This window comes from Lepus europaeus, chromosome 9, assembly GCF_033115175.1.
Source record: "Lepus europaeus isolate LE1 chromosome 9, mLepTim1.pri, whole genome shotgun sequence".
NCBI classification, from domain to species: domain Eukaryota; kingdom Metazoa; phylum Chordata; class Mammalia; order Lagomorpha; family Leporidae; genus Lepus; species Lepus europaeus.
Genome location: NC_084835.1, coordinates 21,626,889 through 21,644,454, shown reverse-complemented (window position 1 = coordinate 21,644,454; position 17,566 = coordinate 21,626,889). Strand labels below are relative to the sequence as shown.

At 48.1% G+C, this 17,566-nt stretch overlaps 1 protein-coding gene across 1 annotated transcript; it reads left to right on the top strand.

Annotated features, from left to right (window-relative positions):
• The first annotated feature begins 505 nt into the window (after positions 1-505).
• Positions 506-17,201, top strand: LOC133766222 (putative serine protease 45). The gene is made up of 6 exons (XM_062199943.1): positions 506-641; positions 2,432-2,458; positions 14,459-14,606; positions 15,509-15,783; positions 16,496-16,659; positions 16,968-17,201. Exons 1-6 carry the CDS (start codon positions 506-508, stop codon positions 17,199-17,201), a joined length of 984 nt encoding a protein of 327 aa, XP_062055927.1.
• The last annotated feature ends 365 nt before the right edge of the window (positions 17,202-17,566 follow it).

Here is a 17,566-nt window from a genome sequence, read left to right as displayed (position 1 = left end):
TGACCCCCGCAGCCGGGGAACGTGGTCCCCTAGGGGTAAGCGTGACACCCACACTAGACCAGGGAAGCACGCTTCGTGGTGCTCCCCTCCCAGTGTCTAATGCCCAGCGGCTCCGCAGACAGCGTCCGTCTGCAAAGCAACCTGCTAGAGCCCTCCGCCGGGCCGTCACCACCTCTCTCCGTTGCTCTGATCTTCTTGGTAGTCGGCGGAAGAAGGCGGCTCTTCTCAGCTCGCGTCCTGGGTTTAACCTTAAATGCAGCTCGAGTATTGCTTCTGTGGCCCAGGCCCGGGGATCTGGCCTGGTCCTGAAAGTTAGGGGAGACTCGGGGTGCTTTCATGGGGCCAACGACCGCGGCAGTCACCACAGTGCCCGGGGCTCCAAGGTCAGCTTGAAGATTCGCGACTGGGAGGTGCGCGGGACGTACCCGTGTAAGCGCAGGGGTGTCCGCGAGGCTCGGCGGCCGCCTGGTCACGTGTGGGCGAGGTCACGTGCTCCGACGCCATCATGCCAGCTCCAGGCCTCATGGCCGCCGCCGCGCTGCGCAATGTGGGCACTGGGTCTGGGCCCTCGAGGCGCTGGGTCGTCTGCCGCCGGGTCATGCTGCTTCTGCTGCTGCTCTCGGCGCCGCCCCTGATCTCGGGTGAGGAGGGCGACGCCTCAGCCGGGCCTCTTCCGTCTGCCAGGCCGCTTCGCCCACTCAGCCCTGCGCCGCCCCCAGGACCTGTGTGGCCCACACCACGGTCGCTTGTCCTCTACTGCCCTCTCCCACTATCTCACCAAGGCTCTGGCCCTCTCCGGCCTCCTCCCCTCCGGCACAGCCGCCCGACTGCCCCCTGGGGACGCGAGCGGACCAGCGCTCCCTGCACACTGCCACTGCCTTGGCCTGCCAGTCCCCACGACGGCGTGACTAGTGGCTCAGCCTCGCCAGTTCCCGTCTCCACTGCAGCCTCTAGCCAGGCCCCACTAGAGACCCCACACTGGGGCAAGCAGCTCGGCCCAGGCAAATTCTTGATCTCCATCCCTTAAAGGACCATTCTCAAATTCGTCCTCTTCCCAGAGCCTCTATTCCAACTCAGTTGGCTTCCTAGCAGGGGCCAAGTTGGATCAGAAACTGCAGGCCCTCAGGGTGCCGTGTTCTCCAGCTCTCCGCAACCCGTTGTCCCCTGCTTTTCAGGAACCGAAGTGAGCAGGCTGCTGTGCAGGGCCAGCCCACTGCGCGGTGCCCTGGAGTGTGGGACCCTCTCTCATACATCTGTTCCCCCTCTTTCCCTCCCCTGGCTGCAGGCCTTCTCAAAAGAAGAGTTCCACCTGAGCTTCCATTCCCACTTAAATCTTAGCCTTTTCCTGCTGTGTGTCTGCCCTTGGGGGCCTTGGCCTTCCCACTACTACTTGCTCTGTCATTTTCAGGTTTTCTCTGCCTGGGGGGGGTGACTCCCTCTCTCCCCTCAGCCCTGCACTGTCCAGCCTGCCCTGTTGATATTCCCTAAGGAGCCTGTGGGCGTCTGCTGCTTCTCTCTTCACTGCTCCATGGGGGAGGTCGCTGGCCCTGGGCGCTCTGCTGCCATTTGTGGGGTGGTGCCGCATAACCCAGCATGTCTGCGTGTGCAGCCGCCTGCCCGTCATCTCCACTCGAACCACCTGGAAACACCTCCTGGGCGTCCACAGCAGAGGTGGTCATCTTCCTACAGACTGGCTTCCCCAACCCGGTCCTCCCACCTCAGTGGGTGGGAGCCACCCTTCTCCAAAACCGGAAACTGAGATCTCATCCTGAACCCACTCCCGTCCCTAAATCTTGGTGGCTCATCACATCCGTTCTCATAGCCGCTTCTTCATTCAGACTCCGTTCTTGCTGTGGCTCCGCAGAGCTTCAGTCAGGAGCTCACTGCCTCCGTCTTACCACCATCACGATACCGCCTAACCCTCTCGGACCTCGGCTGGCTCGCAGGCTCTCACGTTGGACCCCTGACTCTGCTCCCATGGTATCATCTCTTGCCGCCATGGCCTTGCCTTTGTCCTCTGGTTCTCTGGCATACACCAGGATGTATGTTTCTTCTTTAAAGAATGTCATGATCACTTTTCATTCCTCTTTAACCTCATCTGTAAGACCTGGCTCAAAAGTCTCTTCCGTCTGCCACCTCTATGGGACATACTGGATACCAGTGGCCCTCTTCCTGCATTGACCTGAGATGGTTGTGTGTCTGCACCTGCTCTGATTTGCAGATGATCATGTATTTACGTCTGTCTCCTCCTCTGTACAGGGTATGGCGGGCTGTGTCTGATGCCCCTCTGGCCTCAGGCTGGGAAGCGAATGGGAGATTAGGAAATATTTAGTGAATGAGTGAACTAACTGATTAAAGAAAAATGTACCTCTCCTCACTGTCATCCTCTCACAAGCTGGTGCTTCACCTCTGCCCCTGTTTTCTCTTCCAGGTTACACAGAGGACAGCACCAGACGAGGTGGGTCAGGTGAGCCCCTGCTGTGGGAGGAGCCTCAGTTCCTGGGGGGATCTGTCCTGAACAGGATCACATAGACAGTGTTTCTGGGTCTGTGGGAGCAGAGTTAATCTCAGGCTCTGTTTTCTGAAGGACAGCTTGTGGCTGCCAGGACTAGAGATGTTAAGAGTCCAGAGGAGGTGTATCTGGGCCTCCTGTGGGAATGCAAAGCAGGTGCAAATTCAGCCCACCCTGCACCCCATTAGGGGCTGCCGCAGAGCCTTTCCACGCCTTCGGGGCCCTGAACTGTTCAGATGCAGCTGGAGCCTCCCAGGCCTGTGGCAGGGTCTGCAGAGCCTGGCTCTTGGGTTGCCTGTTTTTCTTTAGATCCCAGGGCCAGGTTGCTCCTGTTCTTTGGTTCGTGGCCCTGTGTTGTCACAGGTCCTACCAGGCCCTTACTCAGATGCATTATTGATTGTGTGATTAAGTTAGTCATTCCTGCATCTGTCCATGCCCCACTCCTCTTTCCCTTTTCCCTCCCCCACCCCAGCCTTTCTGCTGTGTTCAGTGTGGACCATGCTGTTTGTGTTTTGGTAAGAATGCATGTTGCTGTTTGGTATGCATATGTTTTTAAATGTGTGTAAATTGGGTGTATTCTAAATCTGTTTCCTCTTTCATTCAGCCCCATTAAAACTTTCATTTAGAAATAATTTTAAAAGTACAAAACACTGCAAAAATACAAGTCGTACAAACAACTCATACACGTATTTTTTTTCCAGAGTCAGTGGACAGTATGTATAACATGTCTGTTTATGACTGAATATTTTGATATATATTTTCTTTTTTCTTTTCTTTTCTTTTTTTTTTTTTTTTTTTTTGACAGGCAGAGTGGATAATGAGAGAGAGAGAGAGAGAGAGAAAGGTCTCCCTTTTTACCGCTGGTTCACCCTCCAATGGCTGCTGCGGCCGGCGCATCGCGCTGATCCGAAGCCAGGAGCCAGGTGCCTCTCCTGGTCTCCCATGCAGGTGCAGGGCCCAAGGACCTGGGCCATCCTCCACTGCCTTCCCGGGCCATAGCAGAGAGCTGGCCTGGAAGAGAGGCAACCGGGATAGAATCTGGCGCCCCAATCGGGACTAGAACCCGGTGTGCCGGTGCCGCAAGGCGGAGGATTAGCCTGTTAAGCCACGGCGCCGGCCTTGATATATATTTTCTGAAAATAGTCTACTAGTCATCTTTAAAAGTTTACACTGATTGGCCGGCACCGTGGCTCAACAGGCTAATCCTCTGCCTAGTGGTGCCGGCACACCGGATTCTAGTCCCGGTCAGGGCACCGGATTCTGTCCCGGTTGCCCCTCTTCCAGGCCAGCTCTCTGCTGTGGCCCGGGAGTGCAGTGGAGGATGGCCCAAGTGCTTGGGCTCTGCACACATGGGAGACCAGGAGAAGCACCTGGCTCCTGCCTTTGGATCAGCTCTGGAGGGTGAACCAACGGCAAAGGAGGACCTTTCTCTCTGTCTCTCTCTCTCACTGTCCACTCTGCCTGTCAAAAAAAAAAAAAAAAAAAAGTTTACTCTGATGGGGTCAGCAGGTTAAGCTGTTGCTTGTGATGCCGGCATCCCACATTAGAGTGCTCTTTTGAGTCCTGGGAGTCTGCTTCCACTCCAGCTCCCTGCTGATGAGCTTGAGAAGGCAGCAGAAGATGGCTCAAGTACTTGGACCCCTGCCACGCCCATGGGAGATCTGGATGGAGTTCCAGGCTCTTGGCTTCAGCCTGGCCCCGCCCTGGTCATCGTGTCCTTTTGGGAAGTGAATCAGTGGATGGAAATAACCTCTCTCTGATATTCTGCAATCTCAAACAAAAATAAACCTTGAAAAAAAAATCCCAAATTTTATGTTAATACCATAATTTTATCTGCTATCCATCTTGGATAATTTGGCCAGCTCCCCAAACTTCTGATGATGTGTGAAGTTGACTATGTTGCCACAGACCTACCAACTCTTGATCCAGATTTTCTGTTTGCCAGTCTAATAGGTAGAATATGACTTATTGATTTAATTTAAACTTTTTCATCGTTGGTGAGCCTGAGTGCATCTCACTGTGCTGGTGGCCTCTTGAGTTTCCCCCACTGATAAAGTGCCTGTGCTATGCTTTCTGTCTTGGCTACTCTTTTTTCTTTTTGATTCCTTAGAGTTCCTTATTATGCCTCTAGTAAAGTATTCCATTAATTTTCGTTATTGTGAATGTCACCTTCCAGTCTGTCCTCCGTTGACTTTGTTCCTGGGGTCAGAACTCCTTGATTTGCATGTAGCCAAGTTCATCAGTTTTTTTTTCCCCCAAAGAAAACTTTTATTTAATGAGTACAAATTTAAAAGTACAACTTTAGAAATATAGTGATTCTTCCCACAATACCCATCCTCCCGCCCCTACTCTCACCCCACCTCCTCCTCCCTCTCCCATTCCCAGTCCCATTCTCCATTAAGAAAAAAAAAAACTGTTCCTTGACAGTCAAGACAAGTGCTGTTCAAGTCATTGCTTCTCAAAGTGTCAATTTCACTCCTACAGATTTCCTTTCAGGTGCTCTATTAGTTATCACAGATCAGGGAGAACATTTGATATTTGTCCCTTTGGGACTGGCTTATTTCACTAAGTACAATGTTTCCCAGATTCATCGATTTTGTTGCAAATGACCAGATTTCATTTTTTTTTTTACCACTGTGTAGTATTCCATAGAGTACATATCCTGTAATTTCTTTATCCAGTCTTCAGTTAATGGGCATTTAGGTTGATTCCATGTCTTAGCTATTGTGAACTGAGCTTCAGTAAACATGGGGGTGCAGAGAACTCTTTTATTTGCTGATTTCATTTCCTTTGGGTAAATTCCCAGGAGTGGGATGGCTGGGCCATATGGTATATCTACATTCAGATTTATGAAGTATCTTCAAACTGATTTCCATAGTGGTTTTACCAGTTTGCATTCCCAGCAACAGCAGATTAGGGTACCTTTTCCCCCACTTCCTCACCAGCATTTGTTGTTTGTTGATTTCTGTATGAAAGCCATTCTAACTGGGGTGAGGTGAAACCTCATTGTGTGTGTGGTTTTTTTTTTAAGATTTGTTTGTTTATTTGAGACATAGAATTAAAGACAGTGAGTGGGAGAGACAGAGAGAAAGGTCTTCCTTCCGTTGGTTCACTCCCCAAATGGCTGCAACGGCTGGAGCTGCGCTGATCTGAAGCCAGGAGCCAGGTGCTTCTTTGCAGGGGCCCAAGCACTTGGGCCTTTTTCTACTGCTTTCCCAAGCCATAGCAGAGAGCTGGATGAGAAGAGGAACAGCCGGGACTAGAACTGGGCGCCCATATGGGATGCCAGCACCTCAGGCGGAGGATTAACCTACTGCGCCACAGCGCCGGCCCCTGGGTTGTTTGTTTTGTTGTGGAATTTCTTGATCTGTTTATATATTCTGGTTATTAATCCTTTATCAATTGCATTGTTTGCAAATAATTTCTCCCATTCTGTTGATTGCCTCTTCATTTCCTGAGTGTTTCTTTTGCAGTACAGAAGCTTCTCAAGTTATTGTAATCCCATTTGTTAATTTTGGCTTTGATTGCCTGTGCCTCTGGGATCATTTCCAAGAACTCTTTGCCTGTGCCAATGTCTTGCAAGGTTTCCCCAATGTTCTCTAATAATTTGATGGTATTGGGTCGTGGATTTAGGTCTTTAATCCATTTTGAATGGATTTTTGTGTAAGGTGTAAGGTAAGGGTCTTGCTTCATACTTCTGCATATGGAAATCCAGTTTCCCCACACCATTTGTTGAAGAGACTGTCCTTGCTCCAGGGATTAGTTTTACCTCCTTGGTCAAGTGTAAGTTTGATGTAGATGTTTGATTGATTTCTGGCATTTCTATTCTGTTCCATTGGTCTATCCATCTGTTTTTGTACCAGTATCTGGCTGTTTTGATTATAACTGTCTTGTAGTATGTCTTGAAATCTGGTATTGTGATCCCTCCAGCTTTGTTTTTGTTATATAAGGTTGCTTTATCTATTCGGGGTCTCCTGTGTTTCTATATGAATTTCAGCATAATTTTTTCCATATCTGAGAAGAATGCCCTTGGTATTTTGATTGGTATCACATTGAATCTGTAAATTGCTTTCAGAAGAATGGACATTTTGATGATATTGATTCTTTCAATCCATGAACATGGAAGATTTTTGCATTTTTTTGTATCTTTCTATTTTTCTTTAATGTTTTATAATTCTCATCATAGAGCTCTTTGACATTCTTGGTTAAATTTATTCTAAAATATTTGATTTTTTTGGTAGATATTGTGAATGGGATTGATCTTAGAAGTTCTTTCTCAGCTGTGGCAGTGTCTATGTATACAAAGGCTATTGATTTTTGTGTATTGATTTTATATTCTGCTACTTTACCAAACTCTTCTATGAGTTCCAATAGTCTCTTGGTGGAGTCTTTTGGATTCCCTATATATAGAATCATGTCATCTGCAAATAGGAATAATTTGACTTCCTCTTTCCCAATTTGAATCCCTTTGATTTCTTTTTCTTGCCTAATGGCTCCATCTAAAACTTCCAAGACTACACTGAATAGTAATGGCAAAAGTGGGCATCCTTGTCTGATTCTGGATCTCAGTGGGAATGCTTCCAACTTTTCCCCATTCAGTAGGATGCTGGCCGTGTGTTTGTCATAAATTGCCTTGATTGTGTTGAAGACTGTTCCTTCTATACCCAATTTGCTTAGTTTTCATCATGAAAGGGTGTTGTATTTTATCAAATACTTTCTCTGTATCTATTGAGATAATCATATGGTTTTTGTTCTTCAATTTGTTAATGTGATGTATCACATTGATTTGTAAATGTTGAACCACCCTCGCATACCAGGGATAGATCCCACGTGGTCCAGCTGAATTATCTTTCTGATACGTTAATGGATTCAATTGGCCAGAATTTTGTTGGGGATTTTTTTGTCTATGTTTATTAGGGAAATTGGTCTGCAGTTCTCTTTCTCTGTTGTGTCTTTTCCGGGTTTAGGAATTAAGGTGATGCTGGGAGGATTCCCTCCCTTTCAATTGTTTTGAGTAACTTGAGAAGAAGTGGAGTTAGTTTTTTAAATGTCTAGTAGAATTCAGCAGTGACTAGCAGGACTAGCCATCTAGACCTGGGCTTTTCTTAGTTGGGAGGGTCTTTATTACTGATTCAATTTCTGTCTTGATAATGGGTCTGTTTAGGTTTTCTGTGTCTTCCTGGCTTAATTTAGGTAGGTTGTATGTGTTCAGGAATATATCCACTTCTTTTAGGTTTTCTAGATCCTTGAGATGCATTGATAGCTCATTTATTTGGTTCCTTTCCAATTTCTTGATGTAGGCACCAATTTCTATAAGCCTACCTCTTAACACTGCTTTTGCTGTATCTTATAAGTTTTGATATGTTGTATTGTCATCTTCGTTTGTTTCCAGAAATTTTTTGATTTCTATTTTGATTTCTTCTATGACAAGCTGTTCATTCAAGAGCATCTTGTTCAGTCTCCATGTGTTTGCATATATTCTAGATATTCCTGAGTTGCTGATTTCTAGCTTTATTGCATTGTGGTCTGAGAAGATGCATTAGGTATGATTTATTTTTAATTTGCTGAGACTTGTTTTATGGCCTAGCATGTGGTCAATCCTAGAGAAGTTTCCATGCAAGGTTAGAAGAATATGTATTCTGCAACTATAGGATGAAAATTTCTGTAGATATCTGTTAGGTCCGTTTGGTCTATAGTGTTGATTAACTCTGCTGTTTCCTTGATGATTTTCTGTCTGGTTGATCTGTCCATAGCTGAAAGTGGGTTATTGAAATCCCTCATTACTATTATATTTGAGTCTATGTCTCCCTTTAGATCTCTTAACATTTCTTTTAAATGGCCAGGTGCCCTGTAATTAGGTGCATATATGTTTATAATAGTTATATCTTCCTATTGAATTGATCCCTTAAAATCATTACATAGGTCCTTCTTTGTCTCTTTTAACAGTTTTTGTGTTAGTCTATTTTGTCTGATATTAGGATGGGTACACCAGCTCTTTTTTGTTTTTTCTTAGCATGGAATATCTTTTTCTGTCTTTCACTTTCAGTCTGTGTGCATCTTTGTTGGTGAGATGCATCCTTGTAGGCAGCAAATATATGGGTTTTGTTTTTTAATCCATTCAGCCAGTCTGTATCTTTTAACTGGAGAGTTAAGGCCATTTACATTCAAGGTGACTACTGATAAGTAACGACTTTGCCCTGCCATTTTCCCAGAAATAATCCTATTTTTTCCTTTGGATTTCCTTTTACTTTACCTGGGAGATTTTCTTCCTTACCTTCTTCCATAGTGATGACCATGTTTCTGTGTTTCTATGTGCAGCACATCCTTAGCATCTTCTGCAGGGCTGGACAGATGGTGACACATTCTTTCAGTTTCTGTTTGTCATGGAAGGTCTTCATTTCACCTTCATTCATAAATGAGAGCTGTGCAGGGCATGGTATTCTGGATTGACAGTTTTTTTCTCTTAAGACTTGGAATATATCTCGCCATTCTCTCCTGGCTTGTAGGGTTTCTGATGAGAAGTCCACTGTGAGTCTAATTGGTGCTCTTCTGAATGTAATCTGGTGTTTTTCTCGTGCACATTTTAGAATCTTTTTCTTTGTGTGTTACTGTGGAGACTTTAATTATAATATATCGTGGTAAAGATATTTTCTGGTCATATCTATGAGGGCTTCTGTGTGCTTCCTGTACTTGGATGTCCCTTTCTTTCTCCAAGTTGGGGAAATTTTTCTGTTATTATTTCACTGAACAGGCCTTCTATTCCTTTTTCTCTTTCCACCATACCTTCAGGAACATCTAGAACCCATGTGCCGGGTCATTTGGTAGTATCCTGTAGATTACCAACAGTGTTTTTTAGTTTTCTAATTCCTTCTTGTGTTTGGTCTGACTGTATAATTTTCTGTGCTTTGTCTTCTATTCTTTCTTCTTTCTTATATTCTTTTTTTTTTTTACTTTTTTTTTTTTATTTTTGACAGGCAGAGTGGACAGTGAGAGAGAGAGAGAGAGACAGAGAGAAAGGTTTTCCTTTGCCGTTGGTTCACCCTCTAATGGCCGCCGCGGTAGCGCGCTGCGGCCGGTGCACCGCGCTGTTCCGATGGCAGGAACCAGGTGCTTATCCTGGTCTCCCATGGGGTGCAGAGCCCAAACACTTGGGCCATCCTCCACTGCACTCCCTGGCCACAGCAGAGAGCTGGCCTGGAAGAGGGGCAACCGGGACAGGATCGGTGCCCCGACCGGGACTAGAACCCGGTGTGCCGGCGCCACAAGGCGGAGGATTAGCCTGTTGAGCCACGGCGCCGGCCTCTTTCTTATATTCTTTCTTCTGCTTCACCAATTCTGTTGTTATGGCTTTCCACTGTATTTTTTATTTGTTCTATTGAATTCTTAATTTCCAAGATTTGATTTTGATTTCTCTTTAAAACCTCAATTTCATAGGAAAAATTTTCTTTCATGTCATGTATGGATTTCATTAGTTTGTGCATTTGTTTCTGATTATTTTTAAGTAATCCTATGATCAATTTTTTGAATTCCATTTCTGGCATTTCTTCAATCTCATTTTCACAATCTAGTGTTGAAGTGTTGTGTTTTTTGGGGGTATCATGTTGTCTTCCTTATTGTTGTTTCCTGAATTGGTGCATTTGTTACTTGGCATTTGTGGAGATTCTCATTTGCTTCTTTGTTTTTTTCGCTGTGGTGGCTTTTATCTTTGGACTATGTCTGATTGGATTAGTGGAGTGTCTGCTTTCAGGGAATATCTAGAGGTGTGTAGTGGATGTGGCCAGGGAGCTCTGTTCAGTGCTCCAGTGTAAAAGGCATATCTAAGGTGACACACCCAGGTTTGGCATGGTAAATTTCCTTTTTTTTAAATCAGAGGGTAGGTTTCTTCTTGTCTGTTGGCATAGACTCAGCTGAGCTCCTCTCCTCAAAGGAGATAAGTGCCTGGGCACTAGCCCCAGTGAGTATATTATTTGTCTGCTGTGCCACAAGGACATACAAAGGATCTGTGCAGTCCCCAGTGTAAGCTCAGATCCTCCAGCAATGTCCCTTACCAGGCAACCAAGGAGCCCTGATCGTGTGGAGCCTCCCACAGTGACTGCCCAAAGTCCCAGCCACATCCTGAGTTCTCCCATGCAGTCTCAGTATTTTCACAGTCCCAGCACACAAGCCTCCCACAGTCATGAGTACCCAGCCCCCCATCTCTTCTCCCCACCAGACTCAGGAGTTTCTTCTTGGCTGGTTGCTGGGTGCAGACACAAGCTGGTGCAGCTGTAACGTATGGCCAAAATGGCACCTGCTCTCTGTCAGCTTGTTACAGGACACCTTTTCAGGGTGATTGAGGAGAGAGAAAACATGCCCATGCTTTGTTTGTTTTTTGTCCTCTAGTTTGGTGGGTACACTATCCCCCACGGGGTTCCAAGCCAGATTCCCTCTAGGCTTTTCCTGCAGCTTTTTCCCAGTGGCTTGGGCTGCTGCAGTCTGGTCTTAACCTCACTCTCCAACGGTGGTATGGAGGCTCTCGGCTGCTGGGATCCTAAGTTGTGTGCATCCTCAGCCTCCAGGTAGGTTCACTGCATTCTTCCAATTTGTGTAGAGTTTCCTCTGCTGTTTTGTACCTAACTTCCCTGAGACTGCACTCTCCACTTTTTTGAACTATCTTCTACCTCCGTACTCTACCATCTTAATCCCTCTTGCCCAAGTTCATTAGTTTTATGCTTTAGGGTTTGTGTTTCAAGATTTTGTTTCAAGAATCTTTCCCACCCCATGTCACAGGTTTTGTTAGTTTTACCTTTAATCCTTAGGTCTTCAAGTGTTAGCAGGGAATATCATTTTTTTTTCTTTTGTGGTGAGTCAGGTATTTTTTTTTTTTTTTTTGACAGGCAGAGTGGACAGTGAGAGAGAAAGGTCTTCCTTTGCCATTGGTTCACCCTCCAATGGCTGCTGCGGCTGGTGCACCATGCTGATCTGAAGCCAGGAGCCAGGTGCTTCTCCTGGTCTCCCATGCGGGTACAGGGCCCAAGCACTTGGGCCATCCTCTACTGCACTCCTGGGCCACAGCAGAGAGCTGGCCTGGAAGAGGGGCAACTGGGACAGAATCCGGCACCCTGACTGGGACTAGAACCTGGTGTGCTGGCGCCACAGGTGGAGGATTAGCCTATTGAGCCACAGCACCGGCCGGTGAGTCAGTTTTGCAAGCTACTCCACGTCCTTTCTTTCCCACTGATTGTAGTGGTTCCTTTATTTACATTAAGTTCCTGTGTGTAGTGTGTGGAACAGTCTTGGGCTCTCTCTTCCTTTGTGTTGACCCATTTGTCCTTGTACTGTTACGACATACTTCTTGCTGTGACAGCCTTCGCCTGCATTTTTATGCCTGCCAGGACAAGGGCCCTCCCTACCTCTGTGCTCTACTTTTTCAAAGACTGGGCTACTCGTGGGCCTTTGTTTTTTTATGTCAGCTTTATCAAGTTCCTTAAAAATTCTAACTTGGAAAATGAACGTAAAGATTAATTTGGGGGAAATCAGTCATTCTATTGCAGAACAAGGATTATGTGTCTCTGCTAATCATGTATTTTTTCTTTTTTAAAAGATTTATTTATGTATTTGAAAGCAGAGTTACACGCACAAAGAAACAGAGAGTGAAAGAGAGATCTTCCGTCTGCTGGCTCACTCCTGAAGTGGCTGCAATAGCTGGTGCTGGACCAGGCTGAAGCCAGGAACCCAGTACTCCATCCAGGTCACCATGTGGGTGGCAGGGATCCAAGCACTTGGGCTATTTTCCGTTGTTTTCTCAGGCACCTTAGCAGGGATCTGGATTGAAAGTGAAACATATGGGACTTGAACCAGTACTCATATTAAATGCTGATGTTGCAGGTGGTGGTTTAATCCACTGTACCACAACACCGGCCCTCTCTACCAATTGCTGTCTATGCCCTTTATTAGAATTAATTTTATTACCACAGGAGTTGGGTCTAGTGTTAGATAAGTTAATTTTTCTGAACTTTGTAATTCCTTATTCTGAAAATGTTATCTCATTTTCAGTATATTTTCTAGTTGGTTCTGCTGGGATAGAGAAGTATTGTTGTTGTTGTTGTTTTTAAAAGAATTATTTTATTTATTTGAAAGACAGAGTTACAGAGAGAAGTAGAACCATAGAGGCAGGTCTTCCATTGCACTGGTTCACTCCCCAAATGACCGCAACAGCCAAAGCTGAACTGATCTGAAGCCAGGAGCCAGGAGCTTCTTCCAGGTCTCCCACATGGGCACAGTAGCCCGAGTACTTGGGCTGTCTTCTGCTACTTTCCCGGGTCATAGCAGAGAGCTGGATCAGAAGTGGTGTAGCTGGAACTTGAACCGACGCCCATGTGGGATGCTGGCACTGAAGGCTGGGGCTTTAACCCACTGCGCCACAGTGCCAGCCCTATGTGTTGATTTTTAAAGTAAATTGTTTTGCGGCTGGCACTGTGGCATAGTGGGTAAAGCTGCTGGTTGCAGTACCGGTATCCCATATGATGCTGGTTTGAGACCTGGCTGCTCCACTTCTGATCCACCACTCTGCTGTGGTCTGGGAAACAGTAGAAGATGGCCCAAGTCCTTGGGCCCCAGCACCCACGTGGGAGAACTGGAAGAAACTTCTGGCTCCTGGCTTCAGATTGGCACAGCTCTGGCTGTTGTGGCCATTTGGGAAGTGAACCAGAAGCTCTGTAGTTCTGCCTTTCAAATAAAATAAAATAAATCTCTTTTTAAAAAGTAGGTTGTTTTGTTGAAATTTTGTCAGCATGTAAAAACTGCACAAATTCTAAGTATCTGACTTGAGGAATTATCACACTGCTGTGTGATCACCACCCATGTTACAAGGTAGACACTTCTGGTACCCAGCCCCTCCTCTTCTATCCCTCTGCCATGCTGTCCAGTGTGCAACCACCCTTGCACTCTTGGTGAAATCCTTACATGATCAAGGAATGTGGTTTTTTTTTTAAAAAAATGATGGGGCTAATATTTTATCTAGAATTTCTGCCTCTCTGTTCATTCTTAGCCTGGACTGTTAGTACTCCATGCAGACTAAGAGTATGTGTGTGTGGGGGGGTAGGGCTGGGTGGGCTCCTTAAGCTTTCATAGACTTCGAGTGGTGTGGGAATAGAGGACAGAAACCTTTTGCATCTGAGAGATGCAGCAAAAGTAGCTCATCAGGAACACAGCTTGGGAACTTCCCCACGTCCCACCCCTCACCCCCGCCCCAAGGAAGTGTTATCTACATCTTGGAATTCCTCTATTTCTCCCTTGTTTTGAGGTTCTTTGTTGAGTGCAGTCTGTGAATCTTTTTTTTTTTTTTTAAAGATTTACTTATTTATTTGAAAGGCAGAGTTACAGAGAGGCAAGAGGCAAGAGGGGGAGAGGGAGAGAGGGGGAGAGAGAGAGGGGGAGAGAGAGATCTTCCTCTTCCATCTGCCGGTTCACTCCCCAGATGGCCACAATGGCTGGAGCTATGCCGATCCAAAGCTGGGAGCCAGGAGCTTCCTTCAGGTCTCCCTTGTGAGTACAGGGGCCCAAAGACTTGGGCCATCTTCTACTGCTTTCCCAGGCCATAGCAGAGAGCTGGATCAGAAGTGGAGCAGCTGGAACACGTACTGGCGCCCATATGGGATGCCGGCACTGTGGTGGCAGCTTCACCTGCTACGCCACAGCACTGGCCCCTGTCTGTGAATCTTAGTATCTCTCCCTCTGCTGCTTTCATACCTCTAAGCCTCTGTCTGGATGCTTTTTGTCCCTGTCCCTGTTTCTTTCTGTGTAGCCCAGTGCCTTTCTCCTACGCTCTATCTCCCCTCTTTGAAATAGGAGTAGGCCTGAGTTACAGCCTTGTGCACATTGGCCCTGGATGGAGTCTTTGTCTCAGTCATTCTCATCTTCCCCTATGTGATCACTACGTCTCCCCTATATGTTTTGTTCCTGAAGATTGTGGTAAACCCTGGTGGGCAGATGATTTTGCCAAGACCCGCCATTGGCCCTGGGAGGTGAGCCTGCGGATGGAAAATGAGCACATGTGTGGAGGGGCCCTTATTGACTCCAGCTGGGTGGTGACTGCTGCCCACTGCATCCAAGGGTGAGTGTGGGCCAAGTGTCCAGGGCCTGGAGACCCAGGGCTACAATGGGCCAGCATCCTCATTTCCTCTGTGAAACAGCATGGGGGAGAGGGGGCTGGGGGAGAAGAGGAAGGGGTCTCTGGAACAGGGAAAGGTCATGTTCAGGATCTCACAGGGGGCAGAGAATGAGCTGGGGCAGGAGCTCAGGCAACAAAGACTGTATCCTAAGTAGTCAACAAGAAAACTCAGAGCCTTTCCCAGCCGCTACACACATAATACCAACACCTGTACACCTGCACACACAGCACGACAGAGAACACACACATACACCAATACCTGTATACCTGTACACACAACTGAGAACACATACACCAACACCTGTACACTGGCACACACAACTGAGAACACACACACCAACACCTGTACACCTGCACACACAGCACAACTGAGAACACACACACCAACACCTGTACACCTGCACACACAGCACAACTGAAAACACACACATACACCAATACCTGTATACCTATACACACAACTGAGAACACACACACCAACACCTGTACACCTGCACACACAGCACAACAGAGAACACACACATACACCAATACCTGTATACCTGTACACACAACTGAGAACACATACACCAACACCTGTGCACCTGCACACACAGCACAACTGAGAACACACACACCAACACCTGTATACCTGCACACACAGCACAACTTGACTACCTTGACTCAACTCGACAGCGAATGAGGAGGAAGTCAGATCTCTGACTCTGAAGACCCCAAGATTAGATCAGGGGTCAACAGAGCAAATTGAGCAGGACTTCTGACAAGCAAGAGGGTCCTTGAGAGAGGCAGGAGAGCCCTTTGCTGGGGGCCCTGACGTTTACCAGGTGGGACTCTGTCTCCTGCAGCACCCAGGAGTACTCTGTGATGGTAGGCTCCTCCAAGCTGCAGCCCGTGTCTCCTACCATGGCGCTCTGGGTGCCCGTGAAGGACATCATCATGCACCCCAGGTACTGGGGTCGAACCTTCATCATTGGCGATGTTGCCCTGCTCCGTCTTCGCACTCCTGTCACCTTCAGCAAGTATGTGCAGCCCATCTGCCTCCCGGAACCCAACTTCAACGTGAAGGTTGGGACACAGTGCTGGGTGACCGGCTGGAGCCAGGTGAAGCAGCGCTTCTCAGGTGAGCCGCATGGCACAGGGTGGGGCACGGTCCCACAGGATGCACTCTTTCCTGGTGGACCCCTGGTGGCACCTCTCACGAAGCTTGTGACTGTCATCTCTGGGTATGTTAGGATCACTCCCAGTGTGTTTACTGTTGTCATGGTTTCCATGGACACCTTGTTCATGCTGGCAAAGCCTCTTACAGATACTCAGCACAAGGGTTCATAAATTCACCCACTCACTCCTCCACACCTTTGCTTGACTAACTTCAAACAGCTGTCTCAGGCCAAGCCCTTAGTACTGGAAGCACTTTCTCTGCCTGGAAGGAAGTCACAAGGAAAGAGGGGAAGACCCAGTCAGGCAATCTTGGGATCATGCTAGGAGAGACCTGGCCTGTGCTCTGGGCACAGGGGCTGCCTGAGGGCACCTGTAGGGGCCCAGCACCTGTCAGGTGCCACAGCCAGCAGCCAGCACAGAGTTCGGTCTGGAGAGAAGCAGCAGCCTCTGGCTGCACTGTACCTTGGACGGTGACCAGTTTGATTCTGTAGCAGAAACTTTCCAGGGAAGGGGATCCCCCATCGGAGCCTTAGAGGGGGAGGGGCTGGCCCGACAGGCCAACACTGCAGGGGGAAGGACCAGGCGGAAGAGTGTAGAGGGGGCATGGCTTGCCTGGCCAGACACTGGGCAGAGGTCAGGGCCGAGCGGGGACTCACTCCTGGTCTCACCCATAGTGAACACCACACTGACGTCAGAGCTGCAAGAGGCCGAGGTGTTCATCATCGACAATAAGAGATGTGACCGGATGTACCACAGGAAGTCCTTGTACCCCCGCATCATGCCCCTTGTCCTGGGCGACATGATCTGTGCCACCAACTATGGGGAAAACTTGTGCTATGTGAGTTTCCAGGAGGCTCTGGCAGCTTCTCCCGCGGGAACAGTCCTTGGGTAGGGGCCAGTCCTGGGCAGGGGTCTGGCCTCACTCGCTATCACCCTCACCAGGCAGCCGTCTGTTCTCCTTCCCTTCTCAGTTTGGTTTTGGCCACTACTAGGGGAAGGTCCCCAGTTGAGGAGGCGAAGGAGGACTCCTGGTGGTGAGATTGTGCGGGAGCAGCACATCTGAAAAGAGCTCCAGGGGCAGCCAGTCTGGGGCCCAGCGGGCCCATCTGGGCCCAGAGCCTCCATTACTCCTCTCTCATTGTCCAGGGTGACTCCGGGGGGCCGCTGGCTTGTGAAGTGGAGGGCAGATGGATTCTTGCTGGGGTCTTGTCCTGGGAGAAGGCCTGTGCCAGAGCCCAGAATCCAGGTGTGTACACCCGTGTCACCAGATACACCAGCTGGATCAAGAAGCAGATGAGCAGGGGGACTCTCTCAGGTGCCTGCACCTCCCCCTGGCTCCTACTCCTGTCCTGGCTGCTGCGGCCCCCGCTGGGCCTCTGACTGCTTTCCCCTTCCTCTTCCTGCCCAGCCTCTGCTGAATGGCACCAGATGGACTCGGGCCAAGTGTCCACATTCACCAAGAGTCAGGGCAGGGAAGGAGTGGCCCTGGGAGCTGGGGCCCTTCTCTGGTGTCCCAGCAGAAAGGGGTGTGGTGGCTGACTGGGCCCTGGGTAACCAGGAAGAGGGAAGTGTGGCCTAGAAGGTTGTAGAATGGGCGATCAGGAGGGCAGGCATTAAATTTGTGCAAACAAATCGGTGAGCTGACTCTTTTTTCCTATCTTCTGATGGGGACTGGGGGTTGCGGGTGGGTGGGAGGTATGGGCTGTGCCAGGGAACTCCCCAGGTAGGGGGTCATAGTTTTTGTT

Bases quoted from the DNA above. Each gene is read 5' to 3' on its own strand.
- LOC133766222 (XM_062199943.1), top strand. From the start codon at position 506: ATGCCAGCTCCAGGCCTCATGGCCGCCGCCGCGCTGCGCAATGTGGGC. The intron at 2,459-14,458 runs GTGGGTCAGGTG...TTGTTCCTGAAG, and splicing joins AGAGGACAGCACCAGACGAG to ATTGTGGTAAACCCTGGTGG. The intron at 14,607-15,508 runs GTGAGTGTGGGC...TGTCTCCTGCAG, and splicing joins GCTGCCCACTGCATCCAAGG to CACCCAGGAGTACTCTGTGA.